We start from the raw sequence: 22825 nt of genomic DNA, 5'->3' as shown, positions 1-22825 counted from the left end.
TGGGAGTGATAGAAGAGTCAAACTTACAAAAAACACCACAAGTGACTTTCAACCACCAGTTTCAACCAGCAGAAATGTGCGTTTGTCGTACAATAAACAGATTAGATTTATGCCGAGAGGAAAACAAGAGGTGGAAAAATCTCCCCCTACTTCATCAGCTGCTGTTTCCACACAAAGCCACTGTGCAACCATTGGATCTTTTCCAGCCCAGCATCATTAAAGTAATCTAAATGAGGCTGAAGGGTTCACATTGTGAGTGGGGATTTTTATTGTCTTAAGTTAATTATTGATACCCATCCTGTTAATCAATTTCTACATGTAACTACATTAATGACCTGAGTATGGCTCCAAGATGAGAGGTTTAGACCTGGAGCACCAATAATAACAGTTCTTAGTTTTACCACTGAGATCGACACAGTGGTATAATAAAGACAACAAAACAAACTAAGGTGAATTTCTGCTCTTATTGGAGATAATTACAGCAATGATTAAGATAAAGTCAGATATGTCTAGGAAATTAATAATTAACATCCTCTTTACCTGGGAAAGCCCCCCATGACTGAATATTGACAGAAACAATTGTTTGTGTTTTTATTAAGGAATACAGATCAAATATTTAAATTAGTGGCATGGTAACAACAGAAAAGGACAAGGGAAGTTCACAAAAAAGTTACAATAGATTATTATTGCCATCACATTATCATTGCAGTGCAGCAGGTATAGTGGTCAGTCAGTGTATGTTGGGCCGTCCCAAAGGTCCAGGCCGTCTTATGCCAGCGGATGTTATTACTGAGTAATAACAAGTATGTATTTTAGTTAAAAGGGTGGTGATGCGAGAGGAGGGTACTGCTGGTGATCGTCATGGCAGCGTCATTAAAACATCACATCATCTTCCTGTTTTACCGTAACTACTTTAGTAAGATAAACAGACAGACATAGTTGATCCATTGTCATGAGACGCATTGTGCAATATTACCGATAACTGTTACATAACCACAAGACATTCTGTATAATATAGTCCATAATCATAAAACAGATTTACTCAAACTTTTACAATTGTGTGCAAATTTCAAACAAGTCAAAGCGTGAGACAATCGTCCAGAACTAAGAAATAAAGTCAAATGTGAGCTTTCCCTAGGTTTAAACCACTGAGTTGTCACACACCCATAGTACCCACATTGAATTAAATAGTTTAGTCCTTGGGAAAGGTCAGAGCTTACACGGCATCTTAAATGTGATTATAATTTAGGCAGTCTCAGAGCTTTATGTGTACATCCTCAGTTGAAAAAAATACTGCAAATCAAATAAACAACCAAAAATCACAAGAATAATTATCAAACATAGGCTGGATTTAAAATAGCATAGCTAGTATAGTGGTACTGGTCCAAATGAAACAATCAGGGGTTTTACACTTGTATTTGTAAACCAAGAGAGGACAGCCAGCAGACATTTCTGATAGCAATTTGCTCTCCTTTACCTTAGCATGTCTAGCCTAATGTGTACAGTACTTTATAGACAAATAAAGATATAGATTTTCTGTGTCATATCATGCACATTAACGTATACAGGACTAAGCTGTGTTGTGGAATGTGTGGGAAACCCCAGATTGTTTTGAAATGGAATTGTGAAAAACTTCATCATAGACTTCCCAACTTGGGTTTGGATGTTGCAAGAAAGTCAAAAACAATCTCCAACATTTTTGATGATAAAAATACTACTTTGTCAAACACACTGTCCGGGCTGAGATACGACCAACGCTAAGGCAAGTCTTAGACAGCTTGCATTTTATACATTATCTGATATAGCCTTTGCACAGATACGTAATACATACTGTGTATATTTTATAACAACATTCCTTCATGTTCAAAATATTTTATCTGTTCTCTTTATGGTGGAACCAGATGATGTCAAAATTCAATTTCAGTTCAGTCAAACCTGGACGTGAATCAAAATTCCAATTCAATGAAAAAAATCCTAATTGAAAATAAATTGCACTTCCACTTAACTGGAATTTCGATTATCTCCTAAATTGAAATTTACTTGACCAACATGATAAAGAATTATTAACTGCAGTACGTTATACATAGACATTTCCATGTATTTTATTGTGTATGCTAACCACTATTACAATCACTTAACCATATATATATATGAGAATAAAACCCAAGTAGCTTAAAAACAAGATTAAAAGATTAACTTTCCATTCAAGTTTTTCCAGTATTTGTGTGTTGTGCGATAATCTAAGTATATTCTTCAAACATAATCAGTTGCTTTAGTCATAACTAAACATCAGATCAAGGGGAAATATTTTAAATTATTGTTTCCCTTTGTCTTTTTGAAGACTGAATACGAGTGATCTATTCATGTCCTTGTTTACATCGTCTATGACATAGGAAATAGTAAGGGTGAAATTCAAAAAGTCAAAAAGGGAGCGGGTGCTTATATTTGTCTTGTTTCACACATGTACAAGTGTGTAACCTGTACAGTGTGTGGTGAAATGGGTGTGTCATTCTGCATATCCCACTCACCCCGAGACACCCTCGGAGAGTAGGGTGACGGCTTGTGTGCCAGATTAATTTCAACAGTAAGTCATTTGAAACACTAAACTTATAAAGAGTTACTGGCTTTAAGAGCAGATATTCTCATTCTGTGTGTAGTACTATAAGGCATCAGTCTGTAAGTCCCTACCTACATGATGTCAGTGTCTATTGCATTAAGCTCTGTCTGATTGGTCGACGGATAAGCACCTTAGATGAAAAAGAAGAGAGGGTGGTAGTGCCGGTGAGACTAATCGGTCAGTCCCAGAACAATCAGGACCTAATCACATGACCAGGGTGTCTGAGGTCAATCCAGAAGCTCTTCCTTGATGCTGCAGGCCCCTTTGATGTCCCCAGGGTGATCGAAGGCTGCCTGAATGAACTGGCCGAACAGGCGGTCCATGTAGCCCTCCCCACGCGGGTAAAGGCCCTCCAGGTAGCCTATATGTCCGCCGTGGGACGTCACCAACAGCGCTACGTTAGGCAGGCGCTTGGCTAGGGCCACCGGGAGAGCTGAAGAGAGAGAAGAAGAGAAAGGGAGTGAGACAGAAGGAGGAAAATTTCAGTTTGAAGCATTCAGATGAAGACCAACATCTTCCTGTGTCTGAGAGAACGTGAGAGACAGACAGATATTTGGGTTGCAATCACACCAAGGCTAGACCGGTGGAATTCTCTCCTTTGGTCTGGAGTCCAAATTTGAGATTTTTGATTTCTACCGCCGTGTCTTTGTCCATTGCTCGTGTTTCTTGGCCCAGGCAAGTTTCTTCTTATTGATGTCCTTTAGTAGTGGTTTCTTTGCAGCAATTCGACCATGAAGGCCTGATTCACGCAGTCTCCTCTGAACAGTTGATGATGAGATGCGTCTGTTACTTGAACTCTGTGAAGCATTTATTTGGGCTGCAATCTGAGGTGCAGTTAACTAATGAATTTTTCCTCCGCAGCAGAGGTAATCTGGTCTTCCTTTCCTGTGGCGGTCCTCATGAGAGCCGTTTCATCATAACACTTGATGGTTTTTGCGACTGCACTTGAAGAAACTTTCAAAGTTTTTGAAATGTTCCAGATTGACTGACCTTCATATCTTAAAGTAATGATGGACTGTCATTTCTCTTTGCTTATTTGAGCTGTTCTTGCCATAATTTCTATACCATAAGCCGCTGTACATCCAACCGGCCTCACAACCGCAGACCACGTGTATGGCGTTGTGTGGGGGAGCAGTTTGCTGATATCAACACTGTGAACAGAGCGCCCCATGGTGGCGGGGGGGGGTGACATCCTATGACTGTACCACGTTGAAAGTCACTGAGCTCTTCAGTAAGGCCATATTACTGCCAATGTTTGTCTATGAAGATTGCATGGCTGTGTTCTCAATTTTATACACCTATCAGCAACGGGTGTGCCTGAAATAGCCAAATCCACTAATTTGAAGGGGTGTCCACATACCTTTGTATATATGATCAACGTTAAGGGCTGCTTTCAAAATCTAAATAATTACCATCTATACCCCAGGCCCTATCCCATCTCCCTCTGACCCAAGCAGTACCCACCATGTTTGGGGGAGAAGGGGTCGTCGGCCGCATTGAGGCAGAGAATGGGCACTGTCGTCCTGGGAAGCTTGTAGTTTGGGCTGGCCTCCTGGTAGTAGTCCAGACAGGACTTATAGCCAAACATGACCGACGTGTAGCGCTCGTCAAACTCCCGGATAGTACGTGCCTGAGAGGGTAAACACACAGGAGCGTAGGGAGAGTTAGATCAAAAAAAGGGCACCAGCGCACAACTAATACACTCATTCTACACACAATGATATGGAAACTCATAGATAAACCATATGAAACTGGTTCTTACCTTTAGTACATGGTCCACATCCACCACAGTCTCCAACATCTTCCTGTGTCTGAGAGAACGTGAGAGACAGACAGATATTTGGGTTGCAATCACACCAAGGCTAGTAATGACAGGTCTTGTTCCATTTTGAAAGGCCAAAAACCATGGCAACAACATTCACAGCAACACGTACATGGATACCACAACAACTAAACAACAAGTCAGTCTTACCTATTAATGGCTTGGCACAGGTTGCTGGCGAGGTGTCGGTTGAAGATCAGGCGGTTGATTGGTTGTTCCAGCGAGGCACAGGACTCCAGCGTGTCCCAGCTGACAGACATTGTGAGGCCGGCAACAAGCCCTGCCTCACTACCCTTACGAGCCAGGTAGTTCAACAAGAGCATGCTGTGATACAGTCAGGAATAGGAGGGGTGAGGGAGAAGACAGGAGGAGCAGTAGAGAAAGACAAGAGAAGGATAGAAGATGGGGGAAAGAGTGTATAGAGGGAGGGAAAAAAAACTATTTGCCACAAAATGCACTATGAACAGACTGAAGCAGTTACAACCTCTATGTATTTTTCTTTCTTTCTAAGCACTTACCCTCCCAGAGACACGCCAGTGCCCAGCAGAGGGGCTTGTGGGAAGAGTTCCCTGACATGGAGGACCACCCGCTCCAGGTCTGAGGTGTCCGCCGCACAGAAGGTCACTGGGGTCTGGGGGAGAGGAGGGGTAGGTTACTGGGGCAGGACTGGGATCATCAGAGTCTACTGGGAGAGAAGACATGGGCTGACATGTGGATGAGAATACTAGGCTCAAGCGCTGCACAGACCATATGTTACATTATTGATGTTTGTATGCAATGTAACCTTTGAACAGTAGTATAGTGTCTTATCAAACTGCTTGCAAAATTGCATTGTGGCAGACCCTGGTGGAAAATGCATGATAGTGCACTTAAAAGGCATTCCCTAAATTTACCAGTAGTTCTTCTCCTCCAAACCCTCTATTGTTGAAGACCACACATCTGGGAAAACAGAGAAACAAAGATCTAATCTCAGATTCCAAACCTCAGCACAGTGGCAAAGAGCCCCATGTTGGTGTTTCTCAAATCGAGATGAGTCAAGCTACCATTCTGCACTTTAAAACCAATCTAGTCCAGAACCAACAAGTACCTATTCGAGATTAAACCAAGGATTCCATATAGCATGACAGGTAAAGTGAAAGGTCATGGCCTCTCAGGCTGACCTGTATCCGCGGCGTGTGGCTTGGCTGACGGCGTGGAGGACGTAGGTCTGACGACTGTTCCCTGTGAGGCCCGGCAGGATGAGCACTGTGGGACGAGAGTAGCATTCTGGGTAGGCAGCGCTGTCCCCGTTATCTACCCAGTCCAGAGAGATCTGACCTCCATCAGCCGTCCTGATCAACTCACTAAGGATAGTGGAGGAGACAGGAGGGTTAGTCTTTTAACTGAATACCGTTTCAAATGGTATACAGTAGGTTGGCCCAATATCCAGATGACTAGAGAGGTTATAGGTAGAGAGGAGGGAAGGAAGTTGTGGGTTCTGGGTTGTTTTACTTCCTGTAGTCGACCTGGGGGCTGGACTTGATGAGTACTCTGACCAGTGTCTGCAGCCGGCCGCCCCAGCACCAGGGAGTAGGGCTGAAGGGCTCAGCCACCACGGGACAGTGCCTCTGTAGGAACACACGGAATGCATCGCTACACACCAGGACCGGTGTCTGAGGGTGAGAGAGAGAGGACATGGGTATGTGCGCATGTGTGTGTTTAAGCAAAAGGGACTAAACAAAGGTGTGTACAGGGGTAAGTGTGGGTGTGAGAGACAGAGGGAGAATGAAAGAGAAGATGGAAATGGGTGAAAACAGTGTGGAATAAGCAGAGGCAACCAAACAGACAATCACACACTGTGGGACATATATTCTGCAAGCTGTAGTTGTTGGGCAATGGAACAAAATCTACATATGAGAAAAAGGTGCTGGGGAACAGTGGATGAAAGCATATCTTACAGGGTGCAGGCCTAATTTATATCCAATAGGCCTATCAAGTCCAATATCTATACAATATTGGGTGCTAACTTATTTGGTTCCTACAACCTGCTCTAAAAACTAAGGTGAGGGATGGACATAATGCAAGTGCCTGCAGATAGAGGTATGAAGCACTCAAGAGTAAAATACTAGAGGTTAAATGAGACGGAGCTCAGAGACACATGCTCTCAAAGCCAGGAGACAGTACCCCGAAGGCAGCTAGTCTCTGGCCGAGCGACTGACCTGGCCCTCACGGCCCCAGAGGTAGTACAGGGCTGCGGTGATGGTGGCGAGGACCACAGTGTAGGGTCTGTAGATGTTCTCCAAACACACTTTCCATAGGTCGGAGTGAGACAGCAGCATGACAGTGCTGTGATGACACACGGATGCAAACTCACACTCGTCAGGGGGGATTTGAGGAGGCAGGATGTCAACGTACAGAAGTCCGAGGGCGTTTAGAATCTTACTAGCTACAGAGTTCCTATTGATAAAGAGTTAAGCCTAGTAAAAAAAATATATCAAAAGCGAAACTTTGTCACAGCAGTTACAGAACAAATACGTACTGTTTCTTATCAATGAGATGCCCTTCAGGTTACAAAGTAACCGGGTCCGCGTTTTAGCAGCTTGTGACAGAAGGTCAACAATGTTTCAAGCGTCAATCAAAAGTGGGGAAGTTAGGTGGAGATTCTCAAACACTGATAGCCTACTGACTGACTGCAACAACAAAAAAATGAAAAAAAGTAGCAACTCTGGCCTGCTTTGGCAAGATGATCCTGGGTGAAAACCTCGTTGGTATAGCCTACATCCAGAGAAACTCGCTCACTACTCCCAGTAAACGAAAATCGTAGACGAATACACAAAACAAAAACACTAAACGTTAACAATAACATATAGCCAGTCGGCGTCACTCTAACAGTTACATAGCCTAGCTAGCTAATGTCACTAGGGCACCCTCCAAGTAATATAGCTGTCCGTAAACCTGCCTTGACAAGAAACATCTAAAGATGCGCCTTTCGGGTGTTATCTTCTCCTCTTTTCGTGTCAAACTTGGTAATTCTGCAACGAATTCGTTTTTATTTTAATTTTATCAATCGAATAAAAAGCAACAACTCAGTTCCGGGTCGGCACCGTTATTTTATACCTCTGCCCTGGTCGACTCATCCGTTCTTCTTCTTTGGCATTATGTTGCAGCTCAGCAGTTAGCTAGCTAATGCAATATCTCCAACTGTTGGGCTGGGGTGGGATATGGATTGAGAGACAGGCCTTTTCTCGATTAGACTACTAAACTTCTGCACTTTTTCTCCTCAGTCCTCTCTCGCCTCCTTTTGAAAAAGGTCAAAGATAATTGAGGAGAGGAGGCGATTGGGACGAGAGGTTGGAAATAGCGGCGAGTAGTGAGGAAGAAATGGAGAAAAAATTGGTGAAGCAACAGCTGTGCTGGATTGAGAACAAAATGGGTGTCAGTGTTGATGGTATGGAGCGGTAGGATGAGGTTCAAGGACGTGAATGGTCGGTAGTGGAAAAACAGGAAGAAGAGATCATGATACAGAAAGCAGTGGAGCATCTAGTAAAGAAAGCTTAAGGGCCAAGGCAGGAAGCAAGAGTAATGATGTGTTGGAGTGGAAAGTGGTGATAGTGTTTGATGAGACCACAGGGCCTCACTTACACCCTATCTGACTAACTAATGCCGTAGAGAAAAGTAGGTGAAGTGAAATTAGCTTGGTTCATTGGAAATGGTAGATTGTTAATATTGTGTGATAGCCAGGCTCAGAAAGAGAAGATTCTGAAAATGGGGAAGGTGATTAAAAGCCATGTCCCTGGTGCATATGCTAGATTGAGGAGAGCCATCACTGGGGTCTCAATATCTATGTCCACAGATGATATTGAAGAAAATGTGAAGGGAGGCAGAGTGATTGAGGCCAAAAGGTTGTTCAGTAGGAAAGAGGGTCAAAGAATTGAAGGCTTATTAGTGATGCTGAGGTTTGAGAAAGTCAGATAGTATTCCTTAGTTTCAATGTTAGATAATTTGTCCCATATGCACTGCAGTGTTTTAAATGCCAAAGAATGGGACATGTAGCTGCTCAGTGTAAAGGAAAGAAAAGATGTGCCCATTGCGATGGAGCACATGATTACAGTGAATGTGGAAGCAATGTGAAGGTTAAATGCTGAATTGTGGGGGAGAACACTGCAGCATTTGGTGGATGCCAGGTACAGAGAGAGGCTAGAGAGGTTCAGAGATATAGGATCAGTCATGATGTATCATATATAGATGCCGTAAAACAGATTGGTAGAAATACAGTGTGAACTGATGGAGCTTACATGGATGTACCTGTAGTAAGTGGACCTACTGTCGGGGCTGGTGCTTCTGGGTGAAATTAGCGATTCATTTGGTTTAGAATTTTATTTTCATGGTAGTACAGAATTGGGAAGATCATGATTGATCGTACACTGCTCAAAAAAATAAAGGGAACACTTAAACAACACAATGTAACTCCAAGTCAATCACACTTCTGTGAAATCAAACTGTCCACTTAGGAAGCAACACTGATTGACAATAAATGTCACATGCTGTTGTGCAAATGGAATAGACAAAAGGTGGAAATTATAGGCAATTAGCAAGACACCCCCAATAAAGGAATGTTTCTGCAGGTGGTGACCACAGACCACTTCTCAGTTCCTATGCTTCCTGGCTGATGTTTTGGTCACTTTTGAATGCTGGCGGTGCTTTCACTCTAGTGGTAGCATGAGACGTAGTCTACAACCCAAACAAGTGGCTCAGGTAGTGCAGTTTATCCAGGATGGCACACCCAGCGGTCCTGCTGCTGGGTTGTTGCCCTCCTACGGCCTCCTCCACGTCTCCTCATGTACTGGCCTGTCTCCTGGTAGTGCCTCCATGCTCTGGACACTACGCTGACAGACACAGCAAACCTTTTTGCCACAGCTCGCATTGATGTGCCATCCTGGATAAACTGCACTACCTGAGCCACTTGTTTGGGTTGTAGACTACGTCTCATGCTACCACTAGAGTGAAAGCACCGCCAGCATTCAAAAGTGACCAAAACATCAGCCAGGAAGCATAGGAACTGAGAAGTGGTCTGTGGTCACCACCTGCAGAAACATTCCTTTATTGGGGGTGTCTTGCTAATTGCCTATAATTTCCACCTTTTGTCTATTCCATTTGCACAACAGCATGTGACATTTATTGTCAATCAGTGTTGCTTCCTAAGTGGACAGTTTGATTTCACAGAAGTGTGATTGACTTGGAGTTACATTGTGTTGTTTAAGTGTTCCCTTTATTTTTATGAGCAGTGTACATTCCAGCACAGTAGGTGGCGGCATGCACTTTAAACGTAGAGAGAGAGAGTCACTGGTACTTCCTGTTTCAGTTTTTGCTTGTTAGCAGGAATCAGGAGGTTCCTCAAATCTGAGTTATGGTCAGATTTGGCAAATACAGGGCTTTGTATTTCTGTGTCTGTAATAAAGGTGATTTTGAGTTTTTCTTCGCCTCTAGATCCACAGGTGACATGCTGGTAAAAATTAGGTAAGGAGTTCAGTTTCCCTGCATTAAAATCACTGACCACTAGTAGCGCTGACTATGGATGTGCATTTTCTTGTTTGCTTATGGCCCTACACAGCTCGAGTGCAGTCAGTGCCAGCATCTGTTTTTAGAGGTAAATAGACAGCTCTGAAAAATATAGATGAAATCTCTTTTGGTAAGTAGTATGGTCTGCAGCTTACCGTGGGGTATTCAAACTCAGGCTGCACTAAGAAAACAAATATGAAGATTTTTCATGCAGGTGCAATTACAACTGACATTGAGTAATGTTACTCACTGAAGCTCTATTGAAACATCCAACGTGAATCCCCTATGTGGGCTATCTACATCATCCAGCTGTATCCTGGCAGGATCAGGGGCTCAGGCCTCTCTGCGCTCCAAAGCAGCCCGAGAGCTTCAAGTTCCTCGGTATCCACATCAATAAGGAATTATCACGGTCCACACATACACCCCACCCACCAGCTTTTGTAAAATATACTTAGCTAAAAATATATGTTTTACTGACCCTAACCCTTTTCCTAACTTTAGCCTACTAAATCTACCTACATATTGAACTTCCATCCTCTCAGGCCAGAGGCACAATGTATGAATTTATGTTTGGATGAGAATCGCAATTATAATCATTGGCCAGTACTTAGAATTAAGTAAAAACCACATGTCCAAATTCCTATCTCCGTCCATGGCTAATTTAGGAAAGTGCCAATTTTAACTGGCTACCTATGGCACCGGAGGACAACACAAGTTGCAACAATTCAATTCTGTCAATTACATTTGGCTTGATGTGATTGGTGTGAAGCCAAATCCAAACTGGCTTCCCATGACACTTTTTTTTGGTGTGCCAGAACAATTCACAGTTGAGCTCACTCAGTTTAGCTCAACACTGATGGGCTATTATTGTCCAAAAAAATATCAAGGGCGGCCAAATTCTCACTGGATTCCCTTGCATTCAATGCTACAAGGTGGCCACAATATCACTATTTTTGACCAGACAGCATCAGATTGATGGGCTACAGAGACAGCGGGGCGCTGTTTTGCTCGCTCGGATGCTTTCTCCGGTGAGATAGATGCAGCCTCTTGCAAATTGAAGGAAAAAGTTAAATATTTGTGTATGTTATTTGTACATTTTGTAGGGAACCACTGGCATCCATCCACTGGCATCCACACCACTGTTTCAAAGTATACAATAGGCCAACATAAAATCTAACAGACATTGTCATCTTCTCATTGGTTTATTGTACAAAAACATATTTTGTCTCACTTGAATTTATTTTTCATTTTTAAACCTAATAAACATACAAGTAGGTTCCAACATCTGGAGAAAAAAATTACACCCAAAAGAAAACAAAGAAAAGATTATCCAATCACAATAAACAACTGCACATGATAACTCACCAATGGTTACTTGTCAAATATTAAAAGGTTACTGGGCTTGTGGTGAAATTCTGCAGATGGAGGTTCTGCAGATGCGTCTGTAGGGGTGGGAGGGTGGTTTTCCTCATACGTGTCGTCCACAGCTTGGAGAATGTGATGAACTGCACTCAGCAGCAGGATGTCAGTGTTGCAGTTCACAGACAGTTCACTGGAGTAGTTCTTCACTGGAAGCACATAGGACACTGGCAAACCCACCACCTCTGCTGCCTTCTGCATCTGTGGCACAGCAAAACATATGATAGATTGCAAATAAAACTTTAAAAATACTGTTCCATCATATTATTGAGTGAATCTTATTTGATTAAAACATTTGAATTATTTAACCTACCTTCTCCTGTAGGATCCGGCTGGAGTAGACAAACTTCACATCCTCTTGGATGGCATGACACACCTGGTCCACATGGGTCAACAGAACCACCTGGGGGATGTCTGGAGAGGATGGTGTCATGTGTGTGTGTGTGAGGGAGAGAGTGAGAGTGTGAGAGAGAAATCAGTTAGTTATATCTACGATCTTCAGTTAAACATAACATCAACTGATTTCAAAATTGCCCTCTGAAGTTTTGGGATGAGCTCACCCAGATCTGCGATCTCAGCTTGAAGTGTCCTCAGTGTCTCTGTAAGGTCATCATTGGTGGACATGATTTGGCAGGCATTCAGAACGAACACCGCACAATGGATTTGGTCATTTATCGATGGAACAGGTCTGTAACCTGGAGTCTCTCCTTTGATGGGCACATCACTTTGAAACTATTGTGTGGGAGAATAATTGTATTGATGAGAAGCAAACCAAACAGATACTGTACATTAGTATATTTATCAAAGTTGGTTATAACAGCATCAACAATAAAACATTTAAAAAGTAGGCCTTCCAGGTTTACATGTGTCAAATGTGGACAAACCATAGCAAGCAATATGGGCCCATCTCTTCTGACATTTATCCTCAGTAAGACTAAGGGTTTTTAAAATCTTGATTTTATTGTTACATTTTACATTTAGATAGGTAATACTATACATCATGTCCCTCTGGGGCATATCCCTTGATAACAGCCAGTGCGTCTGTGAGAGTCAGGCCAGTCCTCTCGCCGTCCCCCAGAGCCAACACATCACACAGGGTCAGAGCTGTGGGCTTCCCCCCTCTCTCTGACCGGATGTCATACGACTTCAGCTGGGTAGATAAGGAGAGAGGACAGTGTTTTGAGAGCAAGTTTTTTAGACAAACTCAGACGACGGCTAAAGAGACAGACATACAGAACACACATTCCCCCATCCCTCCCACCCACAGGGCGAGTCCTCACACTCATGAACACATTGATATGGCAGTCCAGATCTTCCCAAACATCAAGCATGTTTCTGTCTGCTACAAATTATACTCATTGGGTTTCTATCTCAGTATCTTAAAGTTGCTAGTGAAAATCTACACCACTTGCAGTCTTCACATTTTTCTGCCTTAAAATGTAATATTAAAAGGGATTAGATTTTTCCCCCTACAGATGTACACAACCTATTCCGTATATTCAAAGTGAAAGAAAGAGACATTTTAAAAAATGTATTCAAAATAAAACAATGAAGTTGTCTTGATGTTGTCTTCACATCCTAGAGTTAATACTTGGTGGAAGCACAGTTGGCAGCCATTACAGCTGTGAATCATTTTGAATAATATATTCTACCTACTTTGCACAACTCTTAGGGCAACATACAGTGCCTTCAGAAAGTATTCACACACCTTGACTTTTTCCCACATTTTGTGTTACAGCCTGAATTTACACACCCAATCCCCCATAATGTAAAAGTGGAATTGTTTTTAGAAATGTTTACTAACTCATGAAAAATGAAAAGCTGAAATGTAAGCCCCTTTACTATGGCAAGCCTTAAAAAGTTCAGGAGTAAAACTTTGCTCAAGTCACATAAGTTGCATGGACTCTGTGTACAATAATAGTGTTTAACATTATTTTTTAATGACTACTTCATCTGTGTACCCCACACATACAATTATCTGTAATGTCCCTCATTCAAGCAGTGAATTTCAAACAGAGTCAACCACAAAGATTCAAGTTTTCCAAAGCCTCACAAAGAAGGGCACCTATTGGTAGATGGGTACATTTTTAAAAGCTATTAATTGCACAGATACAGGCGTCCTTCCTAACTCAGTTGCCGGAGAGGAAGGAAACTGCTCAGGGATTTCATCATGAGGCCAAACTTTAAAACAGTTACAGAGTTTAATGGCTGTGATAGGATAAAATTGAGGATGGATCAACAACATTGTAGTTACCCCATAATACTAACCCAAATGACAAAGTGAAAAGAAGGAAGCCTGTGCAGAATAAAAATATTCCAAAACATGCATCCTGTTTGCAATAAGGCACTAAAGTAAAACTGCAAAAAATATGGCAAAGAAATTAACTTTATGTCCTTTATGGCAAATACAACACTGAGTACCAGTCTTCATATTTTCAAGCATGGTGGTGGCTGCATCATGTTATGGGTCTGCTTGTCATCGGTAAAGATTAGGCCGTTTTTTAAATAAAAAGAAACAGAAGAGAGCTAAGCATATGCAAAATCCTTGAGGAAAACCTAGTTAAGTCTGCTTTCCAACAGACACTGGGAGAAAAATTAACCTAAAACACATGGCCAAATATACACTGGAGTTGCTTACCTAGATGACATTGAATGTTCCTGAGTGGCCTAGTTACAGTTTTGACATAAATCGGCTTGAAAATCTATGGCAAGACTTGAAAATGCCTGTCTAGCAAAGATCAACAACCAACTTGACAGAGCTTAAATATTATTTTTTATAATAATGTGCAAATATTGTACAATCCAGGTGTGCAAAGCTCTTAAAGACTTACCCAGGAAGACTCACAGCTGTAATCACTGCCAGAGGGGATTCTAATTCAGAAAGTATTCAGACTCCTTGACTTTCTCCACATTTTGTTACATTACAGCCTTATTCTAAAATGGATTAACCTTTCACGTGTATCTACCCCGGGTCCGGGATCACCCCCCACCACACTGAGTAGCATAGCCTAGCATAGCGTCACAATTAAATAGTAGCATCTAAATATCATTAAATCACAAGTCCAAGACACCTAATGAAAGATACAGATCTTGTGAATAAAGCCACCATTTCAGATTTTTAAAATGTTTTACAGGGAAGACAAAATATGTAAATCTATTAGCTAACCACGTTAGCAAAAGACACCACTTTTCTAACTCCATCAGTTTCTTACTCCATCAGGTGCTATCACCAATTCGGCTAAACTAAGATATTGATAGCCACTAACCAAGAAAAAACCTCATCAGATGACAGTCTGATAACATATTTATGGTATAGGATAGGTTTTGTTAGAAAAATGTGCATATTTCAGGTAGATATCATAGTTTACAATTGCACCCACCGTCACAAATGGACTAGAATAAATACATAGAGCAACGTGTTTACCTAATTACTAATCAAACATTTCGTAAAAATACACAGCATACACTAATCGAAAGACACAGATCCTGTGAATACAGACAATATTTCAGGTTTTCTAAGTGTCTTACAGCGAAAACACAATAAATCGTTATATTAGCATACCACATATGCAAACGTTACCAGAGCATTGATTCTAGCCAAAGAGAGCGATAACGTAAACATCGCCAAAATATATTAATTTTTTCACTAACCTTCTCAGAATTCTTCAGATGACACTCCTGTAACATCACATTACAACATACATATACAGTTTGTTCGAAAATGTGCATATTTAGCCACCAAAATCATGGTTAGACAATGACAAAAGTTGCCCAGCAGGTCAGACAATGTCGTGCGCCATATTAGACAGTGATCTAGTCGTATACATAAATACTCATAAACGTGATTAAAAAATATAGGGTGGACAGCGATTGATAGACAATTTAATTCTTAATACAATCGCTGATTTACATTTTTTAAATTATCCTTACTTTTCAATACAGTTTGCGCCAAGCGAAGCTACGTCAAACAAAATGGCGTCATAAGCGATTAACATTTCTCGACAGAAACACGATTTATCATAATAAATTGTTCCTACTTTGAGCTGTTCTTCCATCAGAATCTTGGGCAAAGAATCCTTTCTTGGGTCTAATCGTCTTTTGGTCGAAAGCTGTCCTCTTGCCATGTGGAAATGCCCATTGCGTTCGGCATGAACTGGAACCGTGCCCAGAGATTCACAGTGTCTCAGAAATAAATGTCCCAAAATCGCACTAAACGGATATAAATTGCTATAAAACGCTTTAAATTAACTACCTTATGATGTTTTTAACTCCCATAACGAGTAGAAACATGACCAGAGTAATATTACTCCCTCCACTAATGCTTGGAACAAGTGCGGGTCGATGTCCTCCAGGCGCATTACGCAGCAAGAAAAGAGTTCCTAGCTACAGGGTTTTTTAATTTGTAGTGCCTGTGAACGCGCAATCGACCCCATTCAAATCGTCATCACGTAAAGGCATCCAGGGGAAGACGTAAGCAGTGTCCGTATCCTGATAGCGTTCACAGTGGCCTTTAAACTGACTCCAGATCAGGGGCCAAAATGTGTGAAATCTGACTCCATGTCAGGGAAATTGCTGTAGAATGAGTTCTGTTCCACTCAGAGACAAAATTCCAACGCCTATAGAAACTAGAGAGTGTTTTCTATCCAATAATAGTAATAATATGCATATTGTACGAGCAAGAATTTAGTAGGAAGCCGTTTAATCTGTAATGCAATTATGCTAATGAGAAAACAGCACCCCCTGTAGTCGCAAGATTAAATGAATAAAAATTGTCAATCTACACACAATACCTAACCATAATGAAAAAGTGAAAACGAGTTTGGAAGTTTTTGCAAATGTATTAAAAATAAAAAACAGAAACAACTTATTTGCATACGTATTCAGACCCTTTGCTATGAAACTTGAAATTGAGCTCAGTTAACCTGTTAACATTGATCATCTGTAACGATATGCGCTGAGAGTCGGGAAGCAAGTTCAGGGAGTGAGTGTTTTAATAAAATATAATCCAAAAACATAATATAAAAACATAATCCAAAACAAGAAACACTAACAACGCACAGACAGGAAACTGAACGCTTGGGGAAGGAACCAAGGGGAGTGACATATTTAGGGAAGGTAATCAAGGAGGTGATGGAGTCCAGGTGAGTCTGATGACGCGCAGGTGCACGTAATGATTGTGACAGGTGTGTGCCATAGCGAGCAGCCTGGTGACCTAGAGGCCGGAGAGGGAGCACACATGACAGTACCTCCCCGACATGCGGCTCCAGCCACAGGATGCCAACCAAAATTACGATCCCGGGGATCAGGAGAGGACCGTTCACCACTGCTGATGCACCTGACAGACCGGCTGAGGCAGGGGAGCCTCCTCAGTAAAAAGGCACATGACAGCCCGCTTGGAGTTTGCCAAAAGGCACCTAAAGGACTCTCAGACCATGAGAAACAATATTATCTGGTCTGATGAAACCAAGATTGAACTCTTTGGCCTGAATGCCAAGCTTCATGCCTGGAGGAAACCAAGCACCATCCATATGATGAAGCATGGTGTTGGCAGCATCATGCTGTGGGGATGTGTTTCAGCAGCAGGGACTGGGAGACTAGTCAGGATTAAGGGAAAGATGAACAGAGCAAAGTACAGAGAGATACTTGATGAAAACCTGCTCCAGAGCGCTCAGGACCTGACTGGGGCGAAAGTTCACCTTCCAAAAGGACAACGACACTAAGCACACAGCCAAGACAATGCAGGAGTGGCTTCGGGACAAACCCCTGAATGTCTTTGAGTGGCCCGGTCCGGCCTTAAACCAGATCAAACATCTCTGGAGAGGCCTAAAAATAGAGCTTGAGAGGATCTGCAGAGAAGAATGAGAGAAACTCCCCAAATACAGGTGTGCCAAGCTTGTAGTATCTTACCCAAGAAGACTTGAGGCTGTAATCGCTGCCAAAGGTGCTTCAACAATGTACTGAGTGAATTGTCTGAATACTGAATACTTATGTAAATTAGATATTTCTGTATTTCATTTTCAATAAATTAGCAAAAATGTCTAAAAACATGTTTTCACTTTGTCATTATGGTGTATTGTCTGTAGATGTGTGAAAAAAATACTTAATATATTTTAAATTCAGGTTGTAACACAAAATGTGGAATAAGTCAAGGGGTATGAATACTTTCCAAATGCACTGTATGTTCATTGTTTTTGTCAAAAAGGACAGCAATATGCAAACTTTGTCTCTGATTTTCAAGCACGTTTAAGTCAGGACTGAGAATAGAGCACTCAGGAACACTCAAAACCTATTGGAAAGCCATTCTGGTTTGTCTTTGGCATAACAATTTGTTTCTCGCTGAAAATAAAACTATCCCAGGGTTAGGTTTTTGGAAGACAAAGGCGTGTTCTCCTTTAACTTTTTACCTGGGCTTTGATCATTTTATATTTATTTTGATTCTGACAATCTCCCCAGTCCCTGCAGATGAAAAGCATACACATAACATGATACCACTACAAGGTTGATAGAATCTTATTCAAAATGATTCACAGATGTAATGGCTGCCAAAGGTACTTCCACCAAGAATTAACTCTGGGATGTGAAGACATAAGTGGTCAGATCAGGTTTGCAATAAATAACTTCAATCAGACCTACTTTCACCCTAGAGGGGGAAGGAAGAACTAGAGGGGGTTAACAACTCACACCCTGTTGTAAATCAAGGGAGAAGATTCAGGTCTGCTCTCTCAAGATTCACCAAAGGAATGTCCTTTGTTTCAACAGACTTTTTCCCACTGAAACTCTAACACGTTCAAAAGCGAATACTGGAACAATATTTCTAACATAGAACATGGGGAATGGTCAGAGGTGATCTATAGAACACTAATGTCATTTTGTTTGTTATTTTGTGATGTCATTAAAAATGTTATAAAGGAAATACTGTAACTTGGAAAGTATACCAACTACATATACAAAGTTTCCATACTATGCGTTGTGCATGTAATATAAAAACATATGAAAGTGTTTTTGTTAAGAGAGGGATGTATTTTGACAAGCTATAAGAGAATTGTTTTCCATAATATTTACACACTGAGTAGTTCCCGCCCGGAATGAGGTCAGTGAGTGTGACAGCCTGCCGGAACCGCCCCTTTTGAGCAAACTGAATAAATTATGGGTTAAGAAAAAACACATCAGACCAGAAAACGTGAAGCTGTCCTCTTCCAAAGTGAATTGAAGTAGGAACATCCTATTACTCAGCTCAAACCATCGATACGGCTGGCTAGCCTATCTTTAAAGAAGCCACTTCAAGAGTGAATGGAACGGAAGTCAACTCTGTAGTTCTGTTCAGGACTACACAACAAGTCACCGGATACTGGACAACTACAAAGAAGGACAACAATAGAAGACTTGTTGGAACCATTTCGGACAATCAGAGCCTTACAAGCGTACCGTGTAATTGCCCAAACCCCTTTCCAAGGCTGCCCTGTTCACCGAGAGACCCCCGGCGAAACCAGGCATTTCACGTAAATACATTCATAATTTCTTACTCAAAGTGGGTGGCGGTTCGTGTGCAAATGTAACAGTTTAACTTTAGACCGTCCCCCCGCCCCGCCCCGGGCGCGAACCAGAGACCTTCTGTACACATCAACAACAGTCACCCACGAAGCATCGTTACCCATCGCTCCACAAAAGCCACGGCCCTTGCAGAGCAAGGGGAACCACTACTTCAAGGTCTCAGAGCAAGTGACGTCACTGATTGAAAGGCTATTAGCACGCACCACCGCTAACTACCTAGCCATTTCACATCCGTTACACTCACCCCCCTTTCAACCACCTCCTTTTCCGCAGCAACCAGTGATCCGTGTCAACAGCATCAATGTAACAGTATAACTTTAGTCCGTCCCCTCGCCCCGGGCACGAACCAGGGACCCTCTGCACACATCAACAACCGTCACCTACAAAGCATCGTTACCCATCGCTCCACAAAGGCTGCGGCCCTTGCAGAGCAAGGGGAACCACTACTTCAAGGTCTCAGAGCAAGTGACGTCACCGATTGAAAGGCTATTAGCGCGCACCACCGCTAACAAGCTAGCCATTTCACATCCGTTACACAAAGTATATGGTTACTGTAGGTGAGAGTAGATTCTGAATGTACCAATGTTAAGTGTCTCTGTCCCTCTCTCTCCATCTCTTCTTTAACAAGCAACAACGTTGTTGTCATTCCACTAAGGACCTGTTTCCAGCGTATTACGTCTCCAGTCAATAACCGGTGCAGAGTGTGTATGTTTATCCTGTATTCCCAGTTAATTAGCTAGTAAATAAATAATTAAACCAATTTGTGTAGTACTGAATCATAAGTAAGGCTCAGGTTATTGCAGATGCAAGGAGGTTACGACTGTTCAGAATGATGATATGATACGAGGTTATGATTAATAAGTTGACTGTTTATAGACGTGATAGGTAAAGACCTTTAAGAGTTTAATTAGGGAGATGGTAACTCTTTAAATAACCGCTCTCGTGGTGCCCCAGATCCTAATGAGTTAATTGCTACATGATTCATTTAATCAGGTAACAATTAAACATACTTAGTTAATTAGATAAATAACAGTCTTCAGATGAATTTTAAAGTTAAGTCATGACATAAGCAATCAATGCATCTTCATTTTGTATTTCATAGTAATTTGGAAAATTATACTGAACAAAAATATAAACTGTAACGACTCCCACCGAAGGTGGCTCCCCTTCCTGTTCGGGTGGCGCTCGGCGGTCGTCGTCACCGGCCTACTAGCTGCTACTGACTTTTCCTCCCCCTCCCTTTTTGTTGAGTAGTGACACCTGTTTGTGGTTAGGGTGATTCGTGGGGCTTTATTACCCAGCAGCCCGGCCTGCTGGGTGTGCGGGATTGTTGTGTGTACAGTCTGTACATTCTTGTGTGTCAGGGTACGTGTACGTTGGTTTGTGATTGTCGTGTTTCTCACTTTGTTTGTGGTGAAGCATTGTTTTAGAGTAGCGTCGTGTTTTCACCCATGTGGGGAATTAAATTTGGAACGCTACTCTGAACTCTCTGTCTCCTGCGTTTGACTCCTTTCATCCACTACACCCCGGGCATTACATAAACTCAACGTGCAACAATTTCAAAGATTTTACTAAATGTATCTACCCCTACAAAAAAATTCTATAAATTATAATCCACATAATAATTCACATTTGCTGTTGGCGTGGTTACACGTGGTCTGCAGTTGTGAGGCTAGTTGGACATACTGCCATTCAGATTACATTTTAAGGCAGCAAAATGTGAAGACTGTGCAATGGGTGTGTAGACCTTCACTAGGCACTGTTTGTATCATGCAAAATACTCCTTGTTACAGATTATTTACTCTATACCTTTTTGATGAAGCCCTTTGTTGCAGTCCCAATAAAAGGCAGGAGAAGGACTCTTCCGAACATCACAGATCTGACAGAGTTGATGAAGCTGGATTTTCCTGACCCAGCAGGACCCATCAGTAGAACTCTGACCCGGTTTAGAGACCGGCAGGCCGGTTTGAAGGAGACCAGATTCTTCCTCAGTGACCCCCTCTCTCTGGTGAAATGGAATTGCACAGAAATAGTCATAATATTACATCAGATCAGACCTGGGTTGAAATAAGTGCTGTTAATCAGATATCTCAAGTTAACATTTTGTCATTTAGTGCACTTTTTTTTTTATTATTGTGATTAATCACATTGTCTGAAAGAGTTGGAAATATTCTAAACATTCTAAATAGATCTATACCGCACAAATCTACAATGTCATGTAAAAACTAGTTATACAAAATTCAAAAGGCACTCGCACATCTGAGCAACCTTATTTGCAGGTGCATGGCAAGAATTGAACAAGATGAAGGAAAAAGGAAACCTCACACTGCTCTTGATAGTATCACCGATATTTAAAAGCTTATGTATCGGCCACACGACCTTCATCATGTAAAAACTAGTTGACATTGAGGTTAAAGAAAATGTGCTTTCTAAATGTACCTAATTTGGTAGTTACTTTAGACAACATCAAGACGTCAATATACTTGTAATGTTTTATTTGCATGGAAAATTGTAACAGCTCAATTTGAGCAAATATGGAATTTACCATTAATCAGAATTAAATCCCAGCAATCAACAGAATCAACTAATTCTATTTTTTGTATTTCAAAGTATTTTCAAATATTTTTTTCTATAATGACTAGTTGAAACTATTTTCAAATAGGCTACTTGTTTCCAAATATATTTCGAATACCCCTAGCACCAAACAGACCTGGGTTCAAATACAAATGTCTTTGAAAATACACTTGTCAATGTATGAGTGAGTATTTTCAAATACATTTCCAAATATTCAACATCTTGTATTTTCTAAGAAAATATATCCTAAAACTTACTTTGAAATGTAGTCTATGTGGAAGTCATTGAAAAACCTTAGATAGTATTTTGCACCTAGGTCTGCATTAGGCTTCAAATAGTGTTTCATAGCAGAAGCAGACTGCTTAAAGTTAATGAATGTTGGACTCCGTAAATTAATTCACAATGTGACCTACTCCTCAGTCCATGGCAGCTTCCTCCGTGCACCTTGAATATAAATTGAATAATCAGTACAAATAACAGTACAATAATGACAGAAATTTAAAAAGAATTTGGGCGGCGAGTAGTTATATTTACTTCCAACTCGATACAGCTCAACATCCAGGTACTGCGGCTCCTTCCCCCAACCCTGGTGATACATAATATCCCACGCAAATGGATCTATTCTCGGTGTACAACTTTAGACATTCCCCAAACTTCAAGCAACCATTTGACATAGAGGTTGAAAAATGTGTCGCATTGGAGTCATCCAGAAGAGGGAAGTGTGTTACTTCTTGATGGTTTATTTCGAAGGCAAATGGGTCTTGGTCCTCACTCTCATTCGACGATTTACTCAGGTAACCCCCCTTTACGTCCCCAGATTTGAAATACACTATTACAACGAATCTTCCTTCTTTGTCAAATTTAGATCTCAACGTATGCATGTAGAACCCATGGTGGCTTCCCTTGTAGAGCAGGTGAAGTTGGGCAGGTTCGGGAAGGAGCTTCAACAAATGCGTCTCTTGCTCCAAGCTCAATGCAGCTACTACTGAATCCATTAAAAAACGTGATGCCACTAGACTTCACGAAATCTACTACAGCTATGCAAATAAAATAATTCCAAGTCTTATTTCTGAGCCGGTTTAATGGATAGCCTACGAACCCGCACCAAATCAATAGTAAGCCTAGAGTGTTTCAGAGAAATGAAACTTGTAACCAATCACAAAATATTAGCCAGGAAAATAGAATAGTTGTTTGCGAATTGCTCACCGTTCCAACGCCTTCACGTGCGGTCCTTTACGCGCAGGTGTTTTGTTCACAATACATGTGGGATGGGCTACAGTAAGTTTCGTTTCTGTGGAACATCT

General features: G+C 41.5%; 2 protein-coding genes across 5 annotated transcripts; both read right to left on the bottom strand.

Annotated features, from left to right (window-relative positions):
- Positions 1-577: 577 nt before the first annotated feature.
- On the bottom strand, positions 578-7585 carry LOC129825234 (phospholipase ABHD3-like). 2 transcript variants are annotated; one of them, XM_055885153.1, is made up of 9 exons: positions 6638-7585; positions 5931-6091; positions 5600-5782; positions 5333-5378; positions 4958-5070; positions 4590-4763; positions 4380-4428; positions 4082-4247; positions 578-3050 (listed from the first exon to the last, which is right to left on the bottom strand). In XM_055885153.1, the coding sequence occupies exons 1-9, from the start codon at positions 6755-6757 to the stop codon at positions 2845-2847; spliced, it is 1218 nt and encodes a 405-aa protein (XP_055741128.1). In that variant the 5' UTR covers positions 6758-7585; the 3' UTR covers positions 578-2844. The 2 variants fall into 2 exon arrangements, with proteins under 2 accessions (XP_055741128.1, XP_055741129.1); XM_055885154.1 differs by having other exon boundaries at positions 7378-7585.
- Positions 7586-11160: 3575 nt separating this feature from the next.
- LOC129825232 (interferon-induced protein 44-like) lies at positions 11161-22812 on the bottom strand. Of its 3 annotated transcripts, none has more exons than XM_055885151.1 (7): positions 22728-22812; positions 22056-22107; positions 20757-21965; positions 12394-12546; positions 11957-12128; positions 11710-11810; positions 11161-11597 (listed from the first exon to the last, which is right to left on the bottom strand). In XM_055885151.1, exons 3-7 carry the CDS (start codon positions 20982-20984, stop codon positions 11349-11351), a joined length of 903 nt encoding a protein of 300 aa, XP_055741126.1. In that variant the 5' UTR covers positions 20985-21965; positions 22056-22107; positions 22728-22812; the 3' UTR covers positions 11161-11348. The 3 variants fall into 3 exon arrangements, with proteins under 3 accessions (XP_055741126.1, XP_055741125.1, XP_055741123.1); XM_055885150.1 differs by having other exon boundaries at positions 20757-20952; positions 21935-21965; positions 22056-22753; XM_055885148.1 differs by having other exon boundaries at positions 20757-20952; positions 21935-22757.
- Positions 22813-22825: the final 13 nt, after the last annotated feature.

The sequence above is a fragment of the Salvelinus fontinalis genome, chromosome 27 (genome assembly GCF_029448725.1).
Source record: "Salvelinus fontinalis isolate EN_2023a chromosome 27, ASM2944872v1, whole genome shotgun sequence".
NCBI lineage: Eukaryota > Metazoa > Chordata > Actinopteri > Salmoniformes > Salmonidae > Salvelinus > Salvelinus fontinalis.
The sequence above is the reverse complement of the archived record's forward strand: the minus strand, read 5'-3'. Positions and strand labels throughout refer to the sequence as shown.

Excerpts from the sequence above, each read along its gene's own strand:
- LOC129825232 (XM_055885148.1), bottom strand. The coding sequence starts at position 22,119 with ATGTATCACCAGGGTTGGGGGAAGGAGCCGCAGTACCTGGATGTTGAG. Across the intron at positions 20,953-21,934 it reads AAGCTGCCATGGACTGAGGA|AGAGAGGGGGTCACTGAGGA; the intron begins GTAGGTCACATT and ends CCATTTCACCAG. Across the intron at positions 12,547-20,756 it reads CAAAGGGCTTCATCAAAAAG|CTGAAGTCGTATGACATCCG; the intron begins GTATAGAGTAAA and ends TTATCTACCCAG.
- LOC129825234 (XM_055885153.1), bottom strand. The coding sequence starts at position 6,757 with ATGCTGCTGTCTCACTCCGACCTATGGAAAGTGTGTTTGGAGAACATC. Across the intron at positions 5,379-5,599 it reads GCCACACGCCGCGGATACAG|ATGTGTGGTCTTCAACAATA; the intron begins GTCAGCCTGAGA and ends CTGTTTTCCCAG. Across the intron at positions 4,429-4,589 it reads CTGTGCCAAGCCATTAATAG|ACACAGGAAGATGTTGGAGA; the intron begins GTAAGACTGACT and ends ACGTTCTCTCAG.